General features: G+C 43.4%; 1 protein-coding gene across 1 annotated transcript in view; it reads right to left on the bottom strand.

Annotated features, from left to right (window-relative positions):
- Positions 1–2,494: 2,494 nt before the first annotated feature.
- The window catches only part of LOC310867871 (uncharacterized protein), a gene marked incomplete at its 3' end in the record, with an annotated part of 41,686 nt that continues 22,747 nt past the window's right edge, over positions 2,495–21,433 (bottom strand). The window contains exons 8-15 of the mRNA XM_083778025.1: positions 19,993–20,215; positions 19,498–19,860; positions 19,016–19,126; positions 16,871–16,927; positions 5,591–5,680; positions 4,194–4,399; positions 2,732–3,862; positions 2,495–2,524 (exon numbers count right to left, since the gene is read on the bottom strand). Coding sequence (XP_083634151.1) covers positions 2,495–2,524; positions 2,732–3,862; positions 4,194–4,399; positions 5,591–5,680; positions 16,871–16,927; positions 19,016–19,126; positions 19,498–19,860; positions 19,993–20,215 — 2,211 coding nt within the window. The remainder of the gene's footprint in view (positions 2,525–2,731; positions 3,863–4,193; positions 4,400–5,590; positions 5,681–16,870; positions 16,928–19,015; positions 19,127–19,497; positions 19,861–19,992; positions 20,216–21,433) is intronic.

Below are 21,433 nucleotides of genomic sequence, written 5' to 3'. Positions count from 1 at the left end.
CATCATGTTATGCTTTAGCTATTTAAAAATAGCAGATCTACAAGCTCGTATTGCGCCACCGAGTGGCGCGATACGAGCTTGTAGGTCTGCTATTTTTAGAAAAATCGAAGAACGACTGACATTTTTTAGAATCTGATCTCAGGTCAGAATGGGTTAATCAGACCAGTGTGTGTCCGGCGGAAACCTCGTATGAATCTGATCTCAGGTCAGAATGGGTTAAAACAGCCTATTCCTAGGATGTTATTCACGTTTGAAGTTTTATTTTCCAAATAACTATTTTTCTGCTGGTTGTACATAGCCATGCCATATCTCATTTTAGAGAGTGCGTTGTCTAGTTCAATTAAAAAAATTAAAAACGTTTCTCACATGTACCACTGTGGTTATTTTAGCATGGTCAGTCACATGTACCACTGTGGTTATTTTAGCATGGTCAGTCACATGTACCACTGTGGTTATTTTAGCATGGTCAGTCACATGTACCACTGTGGTTATTTTAGCATGGTCAGTCATGAAAAAGCTGTATTTTTTCTGACCAATCCATATAAAACTGCCAATATCTCTGAAATGGAACATGATAGAAACTGGAGGAATTATTGATTTATTTAGGGTATAAATACCACTCAAGTTAGTATTATAAAAGGTATATTTACCACTCAATTATTAAAGTATTTTCCTTATATATAGGGAAGGAACAGGTAATCATAAGGGGAAAAGGATATGTAATGTAATCATATAATGTGCTACTAAATACTACCAGGCCTCTCACAAGGTAAAATCATTGAACTAACTATATACTATATACTATAGATATAGTTTATAAAGTACACAGACACATCTTTCTCCCAGTCTTCCACACGCGTGCACGCCTGTGCACGCACACACACACTCTCTCTCTCTCTCTGGTCCCCAAAGCAGGGGCAGCACGACCTCTTGACCGGACTGTGCAAACAATGAGATAGCAGGATGGCGGGGGAAACTTTTATTAAAACAAATTGACATAATTATAACTCTCTGTTGTGTATTTATTCCTAAGGTTGGTACAAGTGATGGAAATAATCATGTAAATGAACGCGAGCAGATTCAAAGTAGTAACTATACATCTCTGGAGGTTAAAGGTCAGAGGTTAAAATCTGCACCAAAACTCAAAACGTTTCTTTGGATACAATTTGACATTCTACCGCATATTTTGATATATACCATGTTTACATAGTCCGACCGGTACCTCGTCTATTCATGCATGTATCTCAAAAATCAGTTATGAAGAAAAACAGTCAAACAAGGTCATTGTTTTGGTATATGTATCAAAAGATGGACTTGAAGGTATACTGTCTTCTAAAAAAATATTGCGTTCTTACCATCTACCATTACAGAATCATTCACATTGCAGTACAGTTCTGCAGTACAGTTCTGCACTTGACGTTGACACACGTTGTGTGTAGGCCACCCACTGCCCCCCCGAACCACCGGAGACACAGCAGCTAGGTTAGCCGCACTGTTGCACACACCATTTTGACGTTGCCATTGTATGTGTAGACTATAGACCGATTCCGTAGCGGGTCTCATGGTCGCAGCCTACGTATTTCCTGTAGGCGGACTCGCCGTAGCTGCGGGGGTAAAACCCTCACCAGGCGCACCTCTTCCACTACAGTGAACGGCAGAGTGACTGATGTTAGTTTGCCTCAAACGTTACTCCTTTACCTGCTTTTTTACTAACACTAACATTACAAAGATGCCCAGAACATCGAGATGAACCTGTGTAGTTTATGGCTGCTCCAACAGTAGTGGCAACATAACAAATAAAATAAAACGGAATGTCTAATATCCACCGCGATGGCTGAGACCAGAGCCATTGAGTAATGGTTGAGACAAAGCAGTGAAGAATCCTGCAAGATACATAATTTCAGTCTTACCCAATACCCAATCTTTCTGTTTTATGAACACAAGGCTGCTGTATTTTATACCTCATACTAAGCATTTAAAGTATGAGGTATAAAGTACAGCAGCCTTGTGTTAATAAAACAGAAATATTTGGTATTGGGTAAGACTGGCGTTATGTATCTTTCACTGCTTTGTCTCAACCATTACTCAATGGCTCTGGTCTCCGCCACCGCGGTGGATATTAGACATTCCGTTTTTATTTTATTTTTATGTTGCCACTACTGTTGGAGCAGCCATAAACTACACAGGTTCATCTCGATGTTCTGGGCATCTTTGTAATGTTAGTGTTAGTAAAAAAGCAGGTAAAGGAGTAAAGTTTGAGGCAAACTAACATCAGTCACTCTGCCGTTCACTGTAGTGGAAGAGGTGCGCCTGGTGAGGGTTTAAACCCCGCAGCTACGTCGAGTCCGCCTACAGGAAATACGTAGGCTGCGACCATGAGACCCGCTACGGAATCGGTCTATACAGGGTATACAGTTATATTGATGTTGACATTGTGGGTGTAGGTTTTCAAAATAAGACAGAAAAGGAAAAACAAAAAAAACAAAAAGAACAGTTACTCAAAGTGGTGCTTGAGATATCTTTCCTTGTGGTACACGAAAAAACATGGGAACAAACACAAGGGCACCACACAAACAGGGCAGTAATACTGGGTCGAATGCCGGATCGGTTTACCATTGGGACCGGTACTGAGGAGGTGCAACCTGCACTCTTTCTTTTTGGTCTTCAACATCACATGGCCACCCAAATGCACTTCAAATCTCCTATCAGACTCGCCAAACCTTGCCCTTACCTTACCCCCCACTGCGCCCTCCGCCTCCTCCTCCTCCTCCTCTTCCTCTGGTCTCACTGGTCGCAGTGATGTCCACTTCTCCACCACCAACATCATGAAGTCCAGGAGCGACTTTGTCCTCCCCTGTTTGAGTGTGTGCAACACGAACGCATTGTGCATTGCCAACTGGAAGAGGTAGAGGACAAACTTTACGGGCCACCTGATTGTCTTCCGCGTAAACGGGTAATAGGAGATCTGTTGATCTAGTCTGTCGACACCGTTCATGTACTTGTTATACTCATGCACACATGCTGGCCTCCGTTTGGTCACCATCACACCATGGCCTTTCTTAGCCCTCTCAGTGACTGTGATCATCGTGTGTGGGTGGATGGTGTTGCACATCTTTACGATCCTCTTGTCTCTCCAAGCCAACAGCATCACCCCGTCATTGTTGTGGCGCATCAGTGTCTCGCCCGGCTTCATGTGGCTGATAAGCCGCTTTGTCAACGCAGGTGGTTCTCCCCTGTGTTGCCTCATTGTCCCACATATCTGGGTTCCCAAAGACTGAAGTAAAGTACACCTGTCCACTGAGTTGTAAAAATTGTCCATGTATAAATGGTAACCTTTGTTGGTCAACCGTCCGAGAAGCTCCATAACGGTTGTGTCCAGTCTACAGCCTATTCCGACGTGTGGCTTCATGTTCCAGAGGTAGCCCGTCGCCGCCTCTGCCAGACAGTAGGACTTGATACCCCATTTCACTGGCTTCAGGGGATTATAGGTCTTCCAAGACAGTCGACCTTTCCACAGCAAAATGCCCTCATCAATGGAGATGTTCTTCTGCGGGGTGTACAGACACTGAAACCTATCCACCATGAAGTCCAGAACAGGTCTGATCTTATACATGCGGTCCTGTGTGTCTGGAGCCTCCTGGTCCTTGAAGTGGAGGAACCGCTTGATCAGCAGAAACCGGCCTAGTTGCATGGTGTTCTTGAAATGGGGAGTCTCCACAGCGTCACGGCGAGACCAGTAGGACACCATGGTTGGCTTCTTCACAATGCCTGTCAGGAAGTTGAGCCCTAAGAAATTCTTCATCTCTATCAGAGTGACGTCCTTCCATTTCTTCACTCTGGAGTATGGGCGCAGCTTAGGGACCTAGATAGATAGATAAGTTAGATTTATTTGCAGAAATTACCACAAAGTCATCAATTTGGGAAAACAGAAAACAGAGTAGAGTGACCGAATGGAAACCGAAAGGTTGCCAGTTAGAATCCGGGCTCCCCCAGAGTTAGTGTCGAAGTGTCCTTGAGCAAGACACTGAACCCCTAATTGCTCCCGATGTGCAGGTTGGTGCCTTGCATGGTTTCCCCCGGCATCAGTGTGTGAATGTGTTAGTGAATGGGTGAATGTAATGCCCAATCTCTGTAAAGCGCCTTGGATAAAGGTGCTATATAAATCCACCATTTACCATTTACACAATACACACCTTTGCGATGGACTGCGCCGCAAAGCGGTTGGTTTCATCGCAGATGTACTGGAGCAGCTCATCTGTGAGGAACAGCTCAAAGAATTCCACTGGATCATCGTCTGCATCTAGGTCACAGTGAACACCCGGCTTTCCAGTAAATGGGATGTGCTGCGGCTTCCACCCACCAGCAGACCACCGTGGAGAATCAGCTAGGTAGTCATCACCTAAATTAAAGAAATGCGCAATTATTAGCATAAAATCATTGTTTTATATTCATGTAGAATACATCTGGTGGAGCTGTGACATGTGATGAGACTATAAACTATTATGATATACATGATTTTGTTCTGTGCATTATATTTATACCTGCTTCCATGGAAACAGAGGCAGCATCTGCAGATGAGATTGTTGGCTGTTCATCGTCTGTAAAACAATAACAATTTCAATAAATTAGAGGCATGGTGTAGCGTTCTCCATAGTGCCAAATGCAGACAGATTTTAGCCATTTGTGTAATGCAGACCGCGAAGCTAATCTATTATACTACATCTATATAGTATTGAGCTTGCATGATATTCAAAATAATTTATTGTACCGTGGCTTATAGGCTAAATCATATAAGATGATCGCTAGAAATAGGATTTGGATTTTTTAGCATGCACGATAATATAAAAAATGTATTGATGATGACGAAGGTTTGGAACAGGGGGCTGCAGCACTGCAGCCTCCTGTAAAATATGTATTTTTAATTTCCTCAAAAATTTACATTTTGGAGTTATGAGGTTTCCTCCAGATAGCAGAGATATGGAGTATACGGTTGTCTACGAGCATACGCGTAGATAGCACCAGTATAGGTACCGTTAGCCTAGCTACATTTATAGTATAGGCAATCTAAGGTTTAACCTCAAACAAATTGCAACACAAACTCTTTCAACTTTTTTTGTTTCATAAATATGTCACTAATAAAATATGAAAAGTCCTAAGAAATCCAAGTAGGGGAACATATTGAAAAATGCCAAAATAAGTTTCCCCCATTGACGCCCATGTTAAACAGTGGTGTTGGAAGCAGCTTGTGGAAAAAAATAAAAAAATTACTTAAGGGTATTATGTCATACAGTATGCACTCGGCTTGTACAGTAAGTTCATTGCATATGCATCATTATGTAAAGTAGGCCGACTGTTCATGTGATGTGATTTGATCTGCATTTTCTGTATGAAGGAATAATTATGCTTATCATCATCAGACCATTAGCTTCAAACACCATTTTAATCATGATAGATTAATTGACACTCGTCCTTGGTTCTGGTGACTGATATTGTCCTAATGCCTGAGGGGCTGTGTTTTCTTCAATTTGATTTTTTTCCTTCTTTAAAAAACATTTTTTTTTAATTTTAATAATACCACCCTCGTTCATACCTGATGAAGGGAATCCCAGGAAATCCTCCTCATCACTTTCCTCTTTAAACATGTGTAGGATCTGTTCATGCAGTTCGTCCATGGCTTCACCTGGACCACATGGAAGAGAAAACATCATGGAATGTGTCACATGAATGAAATGAATGAATGAATGAATGAAAAACTTTATTCTGAACATAACAAGTCAAAGAATTAACAGAAGTACAATATAGAAAAAAAGAAAATAATAATAATAATAATATTCCCAAAGTATAAACAAGAAAAAAATATATAATAATAAACAAGCCACACTGGCCGCGTAAGTATAATTGTTTTTTTCTCTTCTTTTTATTAACTTTTTTGTCTTCTTTTTTTTTAAACTTTTGTATGTTCAGAAAGGAGTAGGTTGAAGTAAAAAACTTATATAACCCTACCCCTTATAGCTTAATTTCAGCGTCATCGCTTGACGTCATCACATAACTACCAACATGGTAAAAAAAATATGTGACCCACATGGAGCCAAACACATACCCTTACTTGTGAGGAATTCACACCACCTTGGCTAAAAAAGTGACCACCTTGGCCTATACTGTAGTGAGCGGTGCAACTCCCGTGTGGGGGTCCCCGGGTGGGGGTCCCCGTGTGGGGGTCCCCGTGTGGGGGTCCCCGGGTGTCTCCAGAAGTTCCAGACCCATAGGACGACGGCCAGGTTGCCGGCCCGGCCCGGTAATTTTGTTTTTGTATTACTATAAACCCCCAAAATAGGAACTTAGCTTTAACCGTGTGGTATAATTATGTTATGCATGTATGTAATAGTGGTACCAAGAGGATCTGATGTATTGTCAGATGTCCAGCTTAACGTCATATAGCCATACCCTCATCTCTGGTCCTATTCGTCGAAGAGGCAGGCTTATGCAGGTGTTTGCAAAGCCCCACTTCAGTGATGATTTGAAGCATTCGACCCAGTGCGTAGGTGGTTCAGGAGGGTCCATTGCCTTGTGATAGCATCCCCTGGGTACCAGATGTACTGATGGATTTGTGTGGGTCGGGGCCGTCTCCCACTCCTGCTTCCAATATCTCGTCAGCCATGCATTGATAGACAGGTCCTCAGGGATAGAACAGAGCAACTCTTGCGCTTCCTTATTGTAGGGATGGCAGGACTTGAGTCTGCATGGAAGTGCTGCTGTCGTTGTGGTAACATGCAGGATGTGCCAGTCATGTTTCTGGGCTTTCCTTGCCAGGGTGACGGTAGCAGCCTCCCGTCGATGGCTGGTGTCATCCCATGAGGACTGGCAGTTGGACACAGGGTGGGCTACAGACAACCAGCTATGATGTGGAGTGAGCTGTTGATGGCAACCTCAAACTCAAACTCAAATGTAGACTTGGATGTGGCGCTGCATTTGGAAAGCATTAGAGAAGACCCAGGGCTTTTCTTGGCAACGACTCGCCGTGCAGGGCATGCAGTGAGGCCTTGATGACACCTTAGTCTTAATATCTTCTAAGTGTAGCTTGAAGGACTGTGTCCTATCTAGATGTACGCTGAGGTGGGGCTTGGTCGAATTCCAGGCACATGTTGTCAACAAACGTATGAATTTGCCAATGCTGAGCTACAGATGCAACCTCTGGCTGTAGGATACCACATTCAATAATAATTAAACCCGTTAGATCCCATGGGAGAACTTCAGTTTTCAATTAGGTGTTAACCCATTCTGACCGGGCACCCATTTTGGTGTTGGCATCATGTTATGCTTTATCTATTGAAAAATAGCAGATCTACAAGCTCATATCGCGCCACCGAGTGGCGCGATACGAGCTTGTAGGTCTGCTATTTTTGAAAAATCGAAGAGCGACTGACATTTCTAGAATCTGATCTCAGGTCAGAATGGGTCAATCAGACCAGTGTGTGTCCAGTGGAAACCTCATATGAATCTGATCTCAGGTCAGAATGGGTTAAGTGTATACCCCTCACTAATTAGCCAGGGCCGAGAACTGAACCTGGGACCTTCTGCTTCCGAGGCAAGCTCTCTGCCCATTCAGCTATGGCCACCCTGTTGTCTTTGCTTCCATGTTGGTCATCACAGCATGATGGCTTGGTCGTCCACGTAATCATATCTTCTAGATGTAAAATGTTATATCAGGTAGTTTATGTCATGTTAAACAGATCATTGGGGAGAGAAGGGGACAGACCCTTAGGGGACACCATTCTGCAGACTTCTGAGCCTGCTGTGCTGGCCAACGCTGGTCTGTAGAGTGAAGTTGCAGTTTGACAGCATCTCCACCAGGGGCGGCGATATAGGCGAGGCAGTCGCCTCAGGGCCCGGGGGGGTGGAGAGGCCCAGCCGGCCGGCCGCTCCGATGCGTGGTAGTAAACTGTATACTCTCTCTCTCTCTCTCCCTCTCTCTCTCTCTCTGGCTCTCTCTCCCACAAACACGCTGTTAAGTTACCGCAACTAAGACTACATTTCCTGTCAATAATAAGCAGTGTAAAATGTAGTTCATTGGGAGTTAAAGGGAGACGCTTTATTGTGAAGGGCCCTTCACGGCGCAGGCAGGAAATAGAGGGTTTAACCTGGGCTGCTTGGCTGCACGTTAGAGTACTAGAGTAGATGGATTTGCTCCGGTCTGTCCGCTGTGGCTGTATACAGTTGTTAGCCCTGCTCTGCAATCGCCTGATAAAGTTGAGTTTTGATTTTGATTCTAGGTCACGTGACAGCAGACTGTGCTGTGTGAGCGCTGGCGCTTTGGCATGGGGGGGGTAAGCAAATGGACAGATGTCAAAGCACCAAAAGTCCCCCTCTGCACATGGCTGCATCTCTATAAGAATGATGTAAAAACAACCAGCAGGTAGAAAATGACAAAGAATTGATCCACTTTCAGGGTGCGTTTTTTGCAGTGGTGATCACTTCATGAATGTATGACTTTTGCAGTAAAAGTAAAAGTCATGCAGAGGACATCTTAAAGATATGAAAAGAAATGTCACATATAGTTGATAAATAGTAGGATCAACATTACAAGATAATATTGCTCAGAAAAGCCACCTTTCTGCTATTTCCGACTATTTAAGCCCTTATATAAAAGGCTGCCGATTCACAATAGAACCAAATATTGGCATTCTGATTGTTACGTTATGTAGGGATACATGTAGACAATTTGGGAGGATCTTCTTGGAACTCTCTCTTTCAGATAGGCGTTTTTTATTGCCTATGTGGTGAGCCACTTCATGGATCAACTTCAAGACTTTTGCAGTAAAAGTAAAACAATCTATATTTCACGAAGGGAACATCCTAAAGATAAGAAAAAACTATGTCCCGTTTTGTTATACCCCGGGGAGGGGTATAGTCAACTTTTGGGGCTTTGGTTCCTGCACTAGAACTTCAAGTGCATGTGTGAATTCTGTGAAATAGGCCTATACTATAGCCTATAGGCTACACCCTACACTATTTGTGCACAAATTACGAGACAGAGGCTGACTATTGGCTGAGTGATTCAGTGATGTATATATATATATATATATATATATATATATATATATATATATATATACACACACACACACACACACACACACACACACACACACACACACACACAGGAAAGTGTTCTAAATCTTCTGAGCGTCATTAACATATATATTTTTGCAAAAAGGGTGAAGTGTCCCTTTAACCAAGCATCTCATTTAGAATATTAACGCTTCTAAAGAAAGAGTAGATGTGACAGCACAAGGTAGTAACGGAAGATTTGGGGATGCTGTGGGCACTGGGGCCGTGTTTTCTCCTCCGCGTCATAAGTGGCCATATACCCGAGGCAGGGTTGGTGAAAGGGCCTTTCTGTGTGGAGTTTGCATGTTCTCCCCATGTCCCCTAGGGTAGGTACCCTCACAAAAAACATGCAGTTAATCCTGGTCTCTAAACTACCTCTGGCCAGCTGGGGCATCTGATGGAGGGGAAAGGAACTGGCCGGAATAACATATTCCTTCCGTGCTCTACGTCCGTCCGGGGAAACTCCCCCGTCGTCAGGTGTGAAGAAGCAGCCGACTCCTCATGCATAGAAGGAAGCATGAGGTCAGTCCGCTGCCCCCCCCCCCCCCCCCCCAAGGTTGGCCGAGGAAGTGTAGCGCCCAGGATTATATTTGATAATTAACACTGGGTGAAAAAAGGGGTTGCAAAATTGTGGGGATAAAAAAGGTTTTTATTTGCATATTTTATTTCATGGCAATTAAAACTCTTTGACTGCCGCCTAGTGGTCATTGCCGGTAGTTATCTTCTACCGATGATAACTCATTTACATCCTGTCTCGAGGCATCGCAGACTGAGAGAAGAAACGGCTAATGTTAGCATTAGCTCACAATGTTTATCCTTCGCCAGAAACGGTAATATGTCGATCGTGATGCACACTGCGAGCAACAATGGAAGCTCTGGATCAGTGGTTAGACTGGTATATTCACAGATACCCGATATGACATAAAAGGGCCGATACTGATAACAGTATCGGGACATCTATAATGCTAAACTAAACAAATCATGCAGCTTTAAAAAAAAAAAAACATCCATGAAAACGTGAGGTTGGAATTCATGACATGTACAAAACACATGTATGTACAGTATGACATTTGAAGAACTAACCTGAATCCACTAGCTTGCGGTGGTATTCAGTTCACAGGTTCCCTCCTCCTACCTCAATCTGGTCTCACTCAAGCAGAGACGATGAACCGAACCAGCGGGGCAAAAATCTGATATCTCCATAATAATTTCAAGTTGTAGTCATGTTAGGTTGTGTTTACATGTGCACTGTGGCTGCAGCTTCAATACAAAATCAGTATTGCCTTGATCCCGCCTCTAGCGGGCCACTGATAGGTTTGAAATCCACTGGCTCGGGGTACATCGTCTCTGCCCGAGAAAGACCAGATGGAGGTAGGAGGGACTCACTACTGCCACCATTTGGCGGAGACAGGTTAAAGCTGACACTCATAATAACACATTTCTCTGCAGCAAAAGTAGCCAATCTGTATGAGATAACGCAGCGCTCTCGTTGGGAGGGGGGGCAGCACAAATATATGCGAGCATGGCAACCATACTGCTCCACTACATCTCAGAGACAATTATTGTACTTTTTCTCCACTAAAATTATTTGAAAACTTTAGTTACTTTATAGATTTTTATTGTTTTTATAAAACATACATCAAACACTTCAGGCCTATATAGGCCTACATTTAGACCCTTTGAAAATAGCCGATCTACAAGCTCACAATGCACAGGCATAACATGACGTGACATGCTGCTCTCCGTTTTTTATCCAAGTTTGTATTTTTTTCACATAGGGTTCAATAGTTTCAAAGTAAATCCATGACATACTTATACTGTTGCATGGGCGGTCTTGCGTGTAAAACACTAAAAACTAAACGTTGTGAAATGGTAGATCTGCTATTTTTTTATTACAAACTTTAAAAAATTTAAGATATTTTTCGGGGCTTTTTGCGTGATAGATTACAGTAGGTTGACAGTAAAGGGGGAGAGAGATGGGGGGAAAGCAAAGGTCGTTGGGATCAGGACTCGAACCCGCGACACTCTGTCAGGCTGGATTACCAGCCTAGGTGACCCAGGCCTACTTTTTCTTTTTGTACTTTAACACATTCCCTCCCCACTTTTTTTATTTGTTTTATTCACCGTTTATAATAAGTTTTAAGACTTAAAGGGTTTCCATCGGACAGAGTGGGATAGGTGACGTGTTCGGATGACGTCACCGGAAAAATATCTATTATATGTCAGACTGGCTTGCTAAGGCTTCTGGGAAATTGAGGCCTAATGCATTCTTATTGCAATGGTGGCGCAATACAGGAGCATTCATCTTTTGATCTTTGTTGTTGATCGGCAATTTGGATTATTTTTCAAAAACGATTTTTCAACAAACGATCACACCATTTTAACCCTTGGAATCCCAGGACCAATTTTTTTGTTTGGGTAACAAATTGGCATATTTTTAATTCATCGTTTTAACATACAAGAAAGATCTGGTGGATTGAAGAGATGTTTTTTTTTGTTCATTCATAGCAAATGTATTCTCTCGATTCGCCACCAGATGGCGGGAAAGCATCATTATGCTGATTTTGGCTAAAATAGACGGATCTTCCTAAGTCACTTCCGGTTGAACGATCAACAACATCCTGTAGTAGTTTGACCCTAGTCAATAGTTTGGCTGGTCCGGATTGCTAAGCTAATGCTATATTTTTCATAACTAAGTCAAATTAACCTCAAATCAACCCCAAAAGATCGCAAAATATCACATTTTTTACACCGACGCACATAGAGACGGCGCGCGTGCACGATAGCGCACGATCACGCGGATTTCGGCCGTTTTTTGGTAAATTACATCCAACATTAGTGATAATAGCGAAAAAATATTAATTTTTGCTCTTTTGACCCCGCGATAACTGATATTGATTGTCATTCCGTTTATTCCGTTAACGGGAGGTTTAGATTTTTCGATTAATTCCGTTTTTTCCGTGAATTGTAGGCCAAGGGTTAAGGTGGATTTTCATTTACTTTTACTCAAGTACATTTTGAATTACGTACTTTTAGCTTTTAAGTAATTCTACATTGCAGTATTGATACTATTACTTAAGTAAAACAATTGAGTACTTTTTCCTAGCACTGACCATTTTATTCAGCATTAGCATAGTCTTTCCTTGAGTGGTACAGTGCGAAACACTTCCCCCTGTGCAAGGGGATAAGACAGGTTTTGCAAAAGTACCTCGTATCGCTTCGCTTGGACTTCCTGGCACAAACCCTGCACTGCCTCCGTGGAAACTGGCAGTGGGAGGTGGGGGTGGGCGAAAACGAAATGAGTTCGTGGGCTTTAAAGTCGCCATCCAGCCTGCACTGAGGGTCTGTGCGTGGTGCAAGCTTTCTGGGTGCAGGTGGAAGGTCATATAGCGGACCCGACAGGCCCGCCCATTGATGTATGACACTTAGCAGGAATGAGAGTTGGCATTTACACTTTCCCTGTGGGTTTTTAACTTTGTAAAGGACAAACGCATTGTACAAACAGATTTCAAACATGTAGGCTACAAATTTCTTTGACCATTTGGCTGACTTCCTGATAAACGGGTAGTACACAATGTTTTGGTCCAGTCTATCGACTCCGTTCATTGACTTGTTGTATTCTACAATGCAAACAGGCTTCTGTCTTGGCACTTTTTCCGGCTGGCCTCTCTGCCATACCAGAACTTCTTGCATCTCGTCCTGGTGGAACGTTGAAACCATTTTCACTATGCCATGGTCCCGCCAGGCCAAGACCATCACCCTGTCATTGTGACGCATGATTGTTTGCCCATTTTTCAGGTCAGATTTTTTAACTTGTTTAAGGGCTCCTGGTTCACCTCGATTTTTTCTTAGTGTACCGCAGACATGGGTTTTCAGATCAAGTAGTTTTGTACTCAGTGCTACAGAATTGTAAAAGTTATCCATGAACAATCTATAGCCATAACCTACTAGGCGATCAAGAAGGAAGATAATTGTTTCACCCAGGGGAGTACCATCTCCACAGTAGGGCTTCATGTTGAAACAATACCCTGTCTCAGAATCACACAAAATATAGGATTTTATGCCATATCTGATAGGTTTCTGGGGATTGTACACTTTGAAACTTAAACGCCCACGCCACAGAAGCGTACCTTCATCAATGCAAATGTTAGTGTTTGGTTGAAACATTTCACGGAATCTGCAGAGTAAGTAATCTAAAACTGGGCGGATCTTGTACAGACTGTCAGTACCATTGTCTAATGTGAAATCACTGAACTGGAGAAATCGCCATATAATTTCAAACCTGTTGCGAGTCATGGTCTTGTTGAAGTAGGGGCTAGCTAATGATTCATCTGTAGACCAGTACATTTCTACTGTAGGCTTATGAATGATACCAGTGAGAAAAAGGAGCCCTAGGAAGAGTTTTAGTTCATGAACCGTGACAGGTTTCCATTGGTGACATCTGGAATGTGGTACTCTGCCGATTGTTACCGTTTTAGTGAACTTCTTTGCATAGTCGTTAGTCTGATCAACCATAAACTGGAGCAGCTCATCGGTCAAGAATAGCTCAAGAAAGTCAACTGGTGCGTCTGAATCAAGAGCAGCAGCATCGTTGATAAGTCCAGGCTTTGCAGTGAAAGGAATGTCCTCTGGCTGCCAGTTGGTTTTAGACCAACCAGGATCTGCATTTGGACCACTTCCGCCAGGCTCGTCACCACACTCGCGCTCTGCAGCTGTGCTATGTTCACCTATATCAACGTTGTCTGCTTCGCTTCGTTGCTCTGTTGGACCTAAGAATTATAGAAATACTACTTTATTACCATGAAATAAATTGAAATCCACTGGCTCGGGGTACATCGTCTCTGCCCGAGAAAGACCAGATGGAGGTAGGAGGGACTCACTACTGCCACCATCTGGCGGAGACAGGTTAAAGCCGACCCTCATAATAACACATTTCTCCGCAGCAAAAGTAGCCAATCTGCATGAGATAACGCAGCGCTCTCGTTGGGAGGGGGGGGGGGGGCAGCACAAATATATGCGAGCATGGCAACCATACTGCTCCACTACATCTCAGAGACAATTATTGTACTTTTTCTCCACTAAAATTATTTGAAAACTTTAGTTACTAGTTACTTTATAGATTTTTATTGTTTTTATAAAACATACATCAAACACTTCAGGCCTATATAGGCCTACATTTAGACCCTTTGAAAATAGCCGATCTACAAGCTCACAATGCACAGGCATAACATGCTGCTCTCCGTTTTTTATCCAAGTTTGTATTTTTTTCACATAGGGTGCAATAGTTTCAAAGTAAATCCATGACATACTTATACTGTTGCATGGGCGGTCTTGCGTGTAAAACACTAAAAACTAAACGTTGTGAAATGGTAGATCTGATATTTTTTTAATACAAACTTAAAACTTTTTAAGATATTTTTCGGGGCTTTTTGCGTGATAGATTACAGTAGGTTGACAGTAAAGGGGGAGAGAGATGGGGGGGAAAGCAAAGGTCGTTGGGATCAGGACTCGAACCCGCGACACTCTGTCAGGCTGGGTGTCTGGACCGCTCGGGCGACCCAGGCCTACTTTTTCTTTTTGTACTTTAACACATTCCATCCCCACTTTTTATTTTTTTATTTGTTTTATTCACCGTTTATAATAAGTTTTAAGACTTAAAGGGTTTCCATCGGACAGAGTGGGATAGGTGACGTGTTCGGATGACGTCACCGGAAAAATATCTATTATATGTCAGACTGGCTTTCTAAGGCTTCTGGGAAATTGAGGCCTAATGCATTCTTATTGCAATAGTGGCGCAATACAGGAGCATTCATCTTTTGATCTTTGTTGATCGGCAATTTGGATTATTTTTTCAAAAACAATTTTTCAACAAACGATCACACCATTTTAAGGTGGATTTTCATTTACTTTTACTCAAGTACATTTTGAATTACGTACTTTTAGCTTTTAAGTAATTCTACATTGCAGTATTGATACTATTACTTAAGTAAAACAATTGAGTACTTTTTCCTAGCACTGACCCTTTCATTCAGCATTAGCATAGTCTTTCCTTGAGTGGTACAGTGCGAAACACTTCCCCCTGTGCAAGGGGATAAGACAGGTTTTGCAAAAGTACCTCGTATCGCTTCGCTTGGACTTCCTGGAACAAACCCTGCACTGCCTCCCTGGAAACTTCTTTGTGGGGGTGGGCGAAAACGAAATGAGTTCGTGGGCTTTAAAGTCGCCGTCCAGCCTGCACTGAGGGTCCGTGCGTGGTGCAAGCTTTCTGGGTGCAGGTGGAAGGTCATATAGCGGACCCGACAGGCCCGCCCATTGATGTATGACACTTAGCAGGAATGAGAGTTGGCATTTACACTTTCCCTGTGGGTTTTTAACTTTGTAAAGGACAAACGCATTGTACAAACAGATTTCAAACATGTAGGCTACAAATTTCTTTGACCATTTGGCGGACTTCCTGATAAACGGGTAGTACACAATGTTTTGGTCCAGTCTATCGACGCCGTTCATTGACTTGTTGTATTCTACAATGCAAACAGGCTTCTGTCTTGGCACTTTTTCCGGCTGGCCTCTCTGCCATACCAGAACTTCTTGCATTTCGTCCCGGTGGAACGTTGAAACCATTTTCACTATGCCATGGTCCTGCCAGGCCAAGACCATCACCCTGTCATTGTGACGCATTATTGTTTGCCCATTTTTCAGGTCAGATTTTTTAACTTGTTTAAGGGCTCCTGGTTCACCTCGATTTTTTCTTAGTGTACCACAGACATGGGTTTTCAGATCAAGTAGTTTTGTACTCAGTGCTACAGAATTGTAAAAGTTATCCATGAACAATCTATAGCCATAACCTACTAGGCGATCAAGAAGGAAGATAATTGTTTCACCCAGGGGAGTACCATCTCCACAGTAGGGCTTCATGTTGAAACAATACCCTGTCTCAGAATCACACAAAATATAGGATTTTATGCCATATCTGATAGGTTTCTGGGGATTGTACACTTTGAAACTTAAACGCCCACGCCACAGAAGCGTACCTTCATCAATGCAAATGTTAGTGTTTGGTTGAAACATTTCACGGAATCTGCAGAGTAAGTAATCTAAAACTGGGCGAATCTTGTACAGCCGGTCAGTACCATTGTCTAATGTGCTATCACTGAACTGGAGAAATTTCCATATAAGTTGAAACCTGTTGCGAGTCATGGTCTTGTTGAAGTAGGGGCTAGCTAATGATTCATCTGTAGACCAGTACATACCTATCTCAGGCTTATGAATGATGCCAGTGAGAAAAAGGAGCCCTAGGAAGAGTTTTAGTTCATGAACCGTGACAGGTTTCCATTGGTGACATCTGGAATGTGGTACTCTGCCGAATGTTACCGTTTTAGTGATCCTCTTTGCATAGTCGTTAGTCTGATCAACTATGTGCTGGAGCAGCTCATTGGTCAGGAATAGCTCAAGAAAGTCAACTGGTGCGTCTGAATCAAGAGCAGCAGCATCGTTGATAAGTCCAGGCTTTGCAGTGAAAGGAATGTCCTCTGGCTGCCAGTTGGTTTTAGACCACTCAGGATCTGCATTTGGACCACTTCCGCCAGGCTCGTCACCACACTCTCGCTCTGCACCTGTGCTATGTTCACCTATATCAACGTTGTCTGCTTCGCTTCGTTGCTCTGTTGGACCTGAAAATTATAGAAATACATTATTACCATAAAGTACATTATTTTAATGATACAAGCATTGAACAAAGAGATCTCCTGGATGTTGTTCTTACCTGTATTTTCACTGCCAACAGACGGTAATCTAGACGTTGGCCGTGGCTCCTCTGTGTCTGAAATCACAGAAAGGTTGGATGTGTTTATTGATTGTCTGATTAATGATGCATATATTGTGTTTTTCTTTGTTTTACTTCTACGTTGATTCATTAATAAAGCAACTTAAAATCATCAGTCAGTCTCCAACCTTATTGGCCAGCTGGTTTCGCTACAGGCATGCATTTCCAGCTTGCATCGTTCCAAGAAGGCCAGTGCCCAACGGGCATCGCTGTAGAGGCCCCACGGGCACCGCTCTAGTACAGTATAAATACCGGTACATTAATTTAATCTCAAACATGATCAGAAAACGGGGCACGGTGGCACAGACTGTAGTGCTGTTGCCTCACAGCTATAAGGTCCTGGGTTTGATTCCCGCTGGGGACGCTGGGGGCGTGTTCTCTGCTCCGCGTCAACAGCGCCCATACCCGAGGTGGGGTTGGTGTGGCGCTGAGTATGACACTCAGCGTTGGGTTCCTATTAATAAGATGTGCACTGCAAAGTCTGCCAATACAAACTGTCACTTTAGACCTGTGACCCAGAGACCTGACTTGCTGAGTTAACATAGAGGTGTGAAATGGGACACTTCTCTGTCTCTCTCAAAGGGAAGTCAGTACACCAACTGTCAGTACACCAACTGTTACTAACACTACTAACAAGTTGTAATAATCCGTAGAATGTAATTATTGTAAAGCAGTAATGTCATGGGTTGAACTGATTATAATCGTGGAGTATAGTCATACAAAGACTATGAGGAGGTTAACCCATTCTGACCGGGCACCCATTTTGGTGTTGGCATCATGTTATGCTTTAGCTATTGAAAAATAGCAGATCTACAAGCTCATATCGCGCCACCGAGTGGCGCGATACGAGCTTGTAGGTCTGCTATTTTTGAAAAATCTAAAAAAACGACTGACATTTTTAGAATCTGATCTCAGGTCAGAATGGGTTCATCAGACCCAGTGTTTGTCCGGCGGAAACCTCGTATGAATCTGATCTCAGGTCAGAATGGGTTAAAATGTCCTGTCCCAACCCTGCTCACAGCAGGGAATCTGATAAGGAACTTTCTCTCACACAAGCCAACTCACAGCAGGGATGGGCACATCTCCACCGTCCCTGAGAGCATGTTGAGCACACGGCGACCACATGTGTGCTCGATTCACTTCCTGGTACCACAGCCAAACGCTTCCTGGGGCTGCAAACAGCCAATCACAGGAAGAGCTGATGGCCAAAGGGGGTAGACACCCTGGAGGAATGGCTAACAGAACAGAGGTCTTAAATAACCTAGCATGGTCCTCTTGATTCAGATCCTAAGCAAAGAGGGGTCCATGCCTCGTGTACATCGTGCACGATGACCAGCTCTGTGTATCACACTGCACAGCAACCAAACAGCCTCACATAGACCAATGGTAAATATGAATTCATGCAATAACTAATGAATAATGATCTATGTGTTGTGATGTAAACCTGTTATTGACAAATGTATTGTATTGTGTATTCTTGTCTCATACAGGTTCTTTACCTAATCAAAAGTCTAATCTAAAGCTAATAACTAATCTAAAGGCCTGAACAAGGGCTATAACCATTAACCCGATCTTAAATAGCTAAGCTCATTGTGTTAAATGTATGTTTATGAAATCATATAATAAAAATATATAAAAGACAAGGAGTTACGTTATTTAGATTGCGAATGGCCGAAGATTCGAGTAAATACATCTGACCCTATGTGGAGTTGTTTCCCCTTTCAGAGGGGTTCAATTAGCAAATAAACTGTAGCAAGCCATAAATCTGAACAGTTGGCGAAAGGAACCTTTCTGTGTGGAGTTTGCATGTTCTCCCCGTGTCCCTTGGGGTAGGTACCCTCACAAACACATGCAGTAATCCTGGTCTCTAAACTGCCTCCCCCTGGCCAGCTGGGGCGCCTGATTGAGGGGAAAAGAACTGGTCAGGAAAACGTGTTCCTTCCACTCGCTACGTCCGGCCGGGGAAACTCCCCCCTGTTAGGTGAAAAGAAGCAGCTTGGGACTACTCAGTCCGCTGGAAAAAATTGCAAAGTCGTGGGATAAAAATTATAAAATAAAACATGATCGAAATGTAGGTCTTCTCACCACTGGCTTCAGAAGAACATCTGCTCATTGGACGCGACTCCCTCATCGGTGTCCATTCTTCCATGTCTGTGTCGGAGGAATCCGAAAGAGTGCGTTCACCCCTTCCCATGGCTTGACCATATGAAATGAGTACACACACACACACACACACACACACACACACACACACACACACACACACACACACACACACACACACACACACACACACACACACACACACACACACACACACACACAAACAGACACACAGACACACAGACACACACACACACACACACACACACACACACACACACACACACACACACACACACACACACACACACACACACACACACACACACAGGTAGTTACCATGCATCTACTGTCATAAATACATTAGGCTACATCACAAATACAATACGTAAAAAATACATTTTGTACATTTGTACAAAATACATAATCTCAACACGATCAAAATGAACTCTTCTACAACTTACTAGCGGTATCTAGGAATGGAGTACATCTGCTCGGTGCCCTCGGCGCCCTCATCGGTTTCCATTCTTCATCCGACTCGGCCTCCGTGTCGTAGTGTAATCTGAAGGCGTCCGATGCTGCGTGGCTGCTTTCGGCGGCTAGACGACACGAGACGTCAGACTCGCTGTGCACGTTTGAGAGAACGAGTTGAGGTTGACCCGAAGGAGGAGGGCGACTTCTATGATCCCGCGCATCCTGCCCTCGCTCGTCGCTGTCCCGCTGCTGCTGTCTGCGAGCTTCCTGCGGTTGCCTGCGTTGGTTGTCAACGCGCCTGTCTTGTGGTTCTTCTTTGAAGTCACGCTGACCCGGAACAGGCGTCCGTTGGCCTTGACGAGGACCTTCGGTGAGGTTTCTGTCATGCTGGACCGGAACAGGCGTCCGTTGGCCTTCTCCAGGACCTTCGGTGAGGTTTCTGTCATGCTGGACCGGAACAGGCGTCCGTTGGCCTTCTCGAGGACCTTCGGTGAGGTTTCTGTCACGCTCCCCTGGTGCAGGCGTCCGTTGGCCTTCTCGAGGACCTTCGGTGAGGTTTCTGTCACGCTCCCCTGGTGCAGGCGTCCGTTGGCCTTCTCCAGGACCTGCTGTGACGTTTAAGTCTGGCTGGCCTGGAGGAGTTGCTCGCTGGTCGTTGCTCATACAGGGGAGATCAGTCGACGTGCCTGCACGGCCTGGGCTCTGTAGCTACGAGAATGGATGACGATACATGCACTTTTTTCAAACATCAATAACAGAATGCATCAATGATGCAATAGGAAAAAAAGTGCAAAATAACAAACACTGATATGAATCAAGGAGGCCGCAGTTCCTCTGGTAGGCTATCCCCCCCCCCCCCCCCCCCCCTCTATAGGTTATCTGCACCTCTTTTGAGTTGCATGGGTGTGCATCTCTTCCTTACAAGACGATTCGATACGTATCGATATGCATGGGCGATTTGGAGACGATACATTTTATATACAGAATGATTCGATTTGATTCGATTCAGTCAAAATCGATGCGATTTCGATTTTGTGGAATTTCGTGTAATTTGATGTGATTCGATTCGATACGGTGCGATCTGACATTTAACCTTTTTTAGATTTTTTATTTGATAAGCTAGATCTATAAAGAATAGGTTTGGGACTTCATTAAAAACATCTAATTAATTGGAGGCTTTGTGATGAATTAATCTCAATTAATAACATTTTAATCACATAACAATAGGCCTATATTTTATTTTTCAAATGGATTTGGATATGAATGAATAGTGACTACATAAGCATAGGCAGTAAAACAAGTAATAATAAGTGATAATATTATTTATATGCTTCTCTGAGTACTTAAAGATGCTTTTCAAGGGGAACATGAGAAAATAAATAAAAACAACTTTATTAGAGAAAAACTAAGACTATGGAATAAAATAATCGAAAGTGGAATGAGATAGCTGGGGAAAGCAATATTTTAGAGGTGGGTTTGAACTTAGGGTGGTGGCAATGTCTCTGAGTTTTGGGAAGTGCATAGTTTTGACAGGTCTCCCTGCTGTGGACAGTGAAACCGTGACCATTAAACACGGGCAGACGCAACAATACGGTCTATCATTCATTGTTAAAGGAAGCCAGCAACATGTCGATGCAAAGTGTAGCTGCTCCAAATTATATTCCCATTCGTCTTTGCGTCTGCTCGTGTAAACGCAGCATCGAGTGTGAGGGGTTGGGGAACAGATGGAAAGTACCATAGTGTTATTAAGGAGGACTCCTTCTAACTCTGTCTAACAATATGGACCAGAGTTAAATTAACGTTAGCTCCCATGCTAGCTAGTAGCTACCCTCGTCAGACAACACCACCGCCATCCAGATCGGGTGGAAGTTGCTTGTGCCCGTGGATGGGAAATAATTGATTTAGCGTGGATGAAAGCACAGATGT

The sequence above is a fragment of the Protomyctophum parallelum genome (assembly GCF_964188405.1).
Source record: "Protomyctophum parallelum genome assembly, chromosome: 1".
In the NCBI taxonomy this organism is placed as follows: domain Eukaryota; kingdom Metazoa; phylum Chordata; class Actinopteri; order Myctophiformes; family Myctophidae; genus Protomyctophum; species Protomyctophum parallelum.
This window is presented reverse-complemented; position numbering and strand designations above follow the sequence as displayed.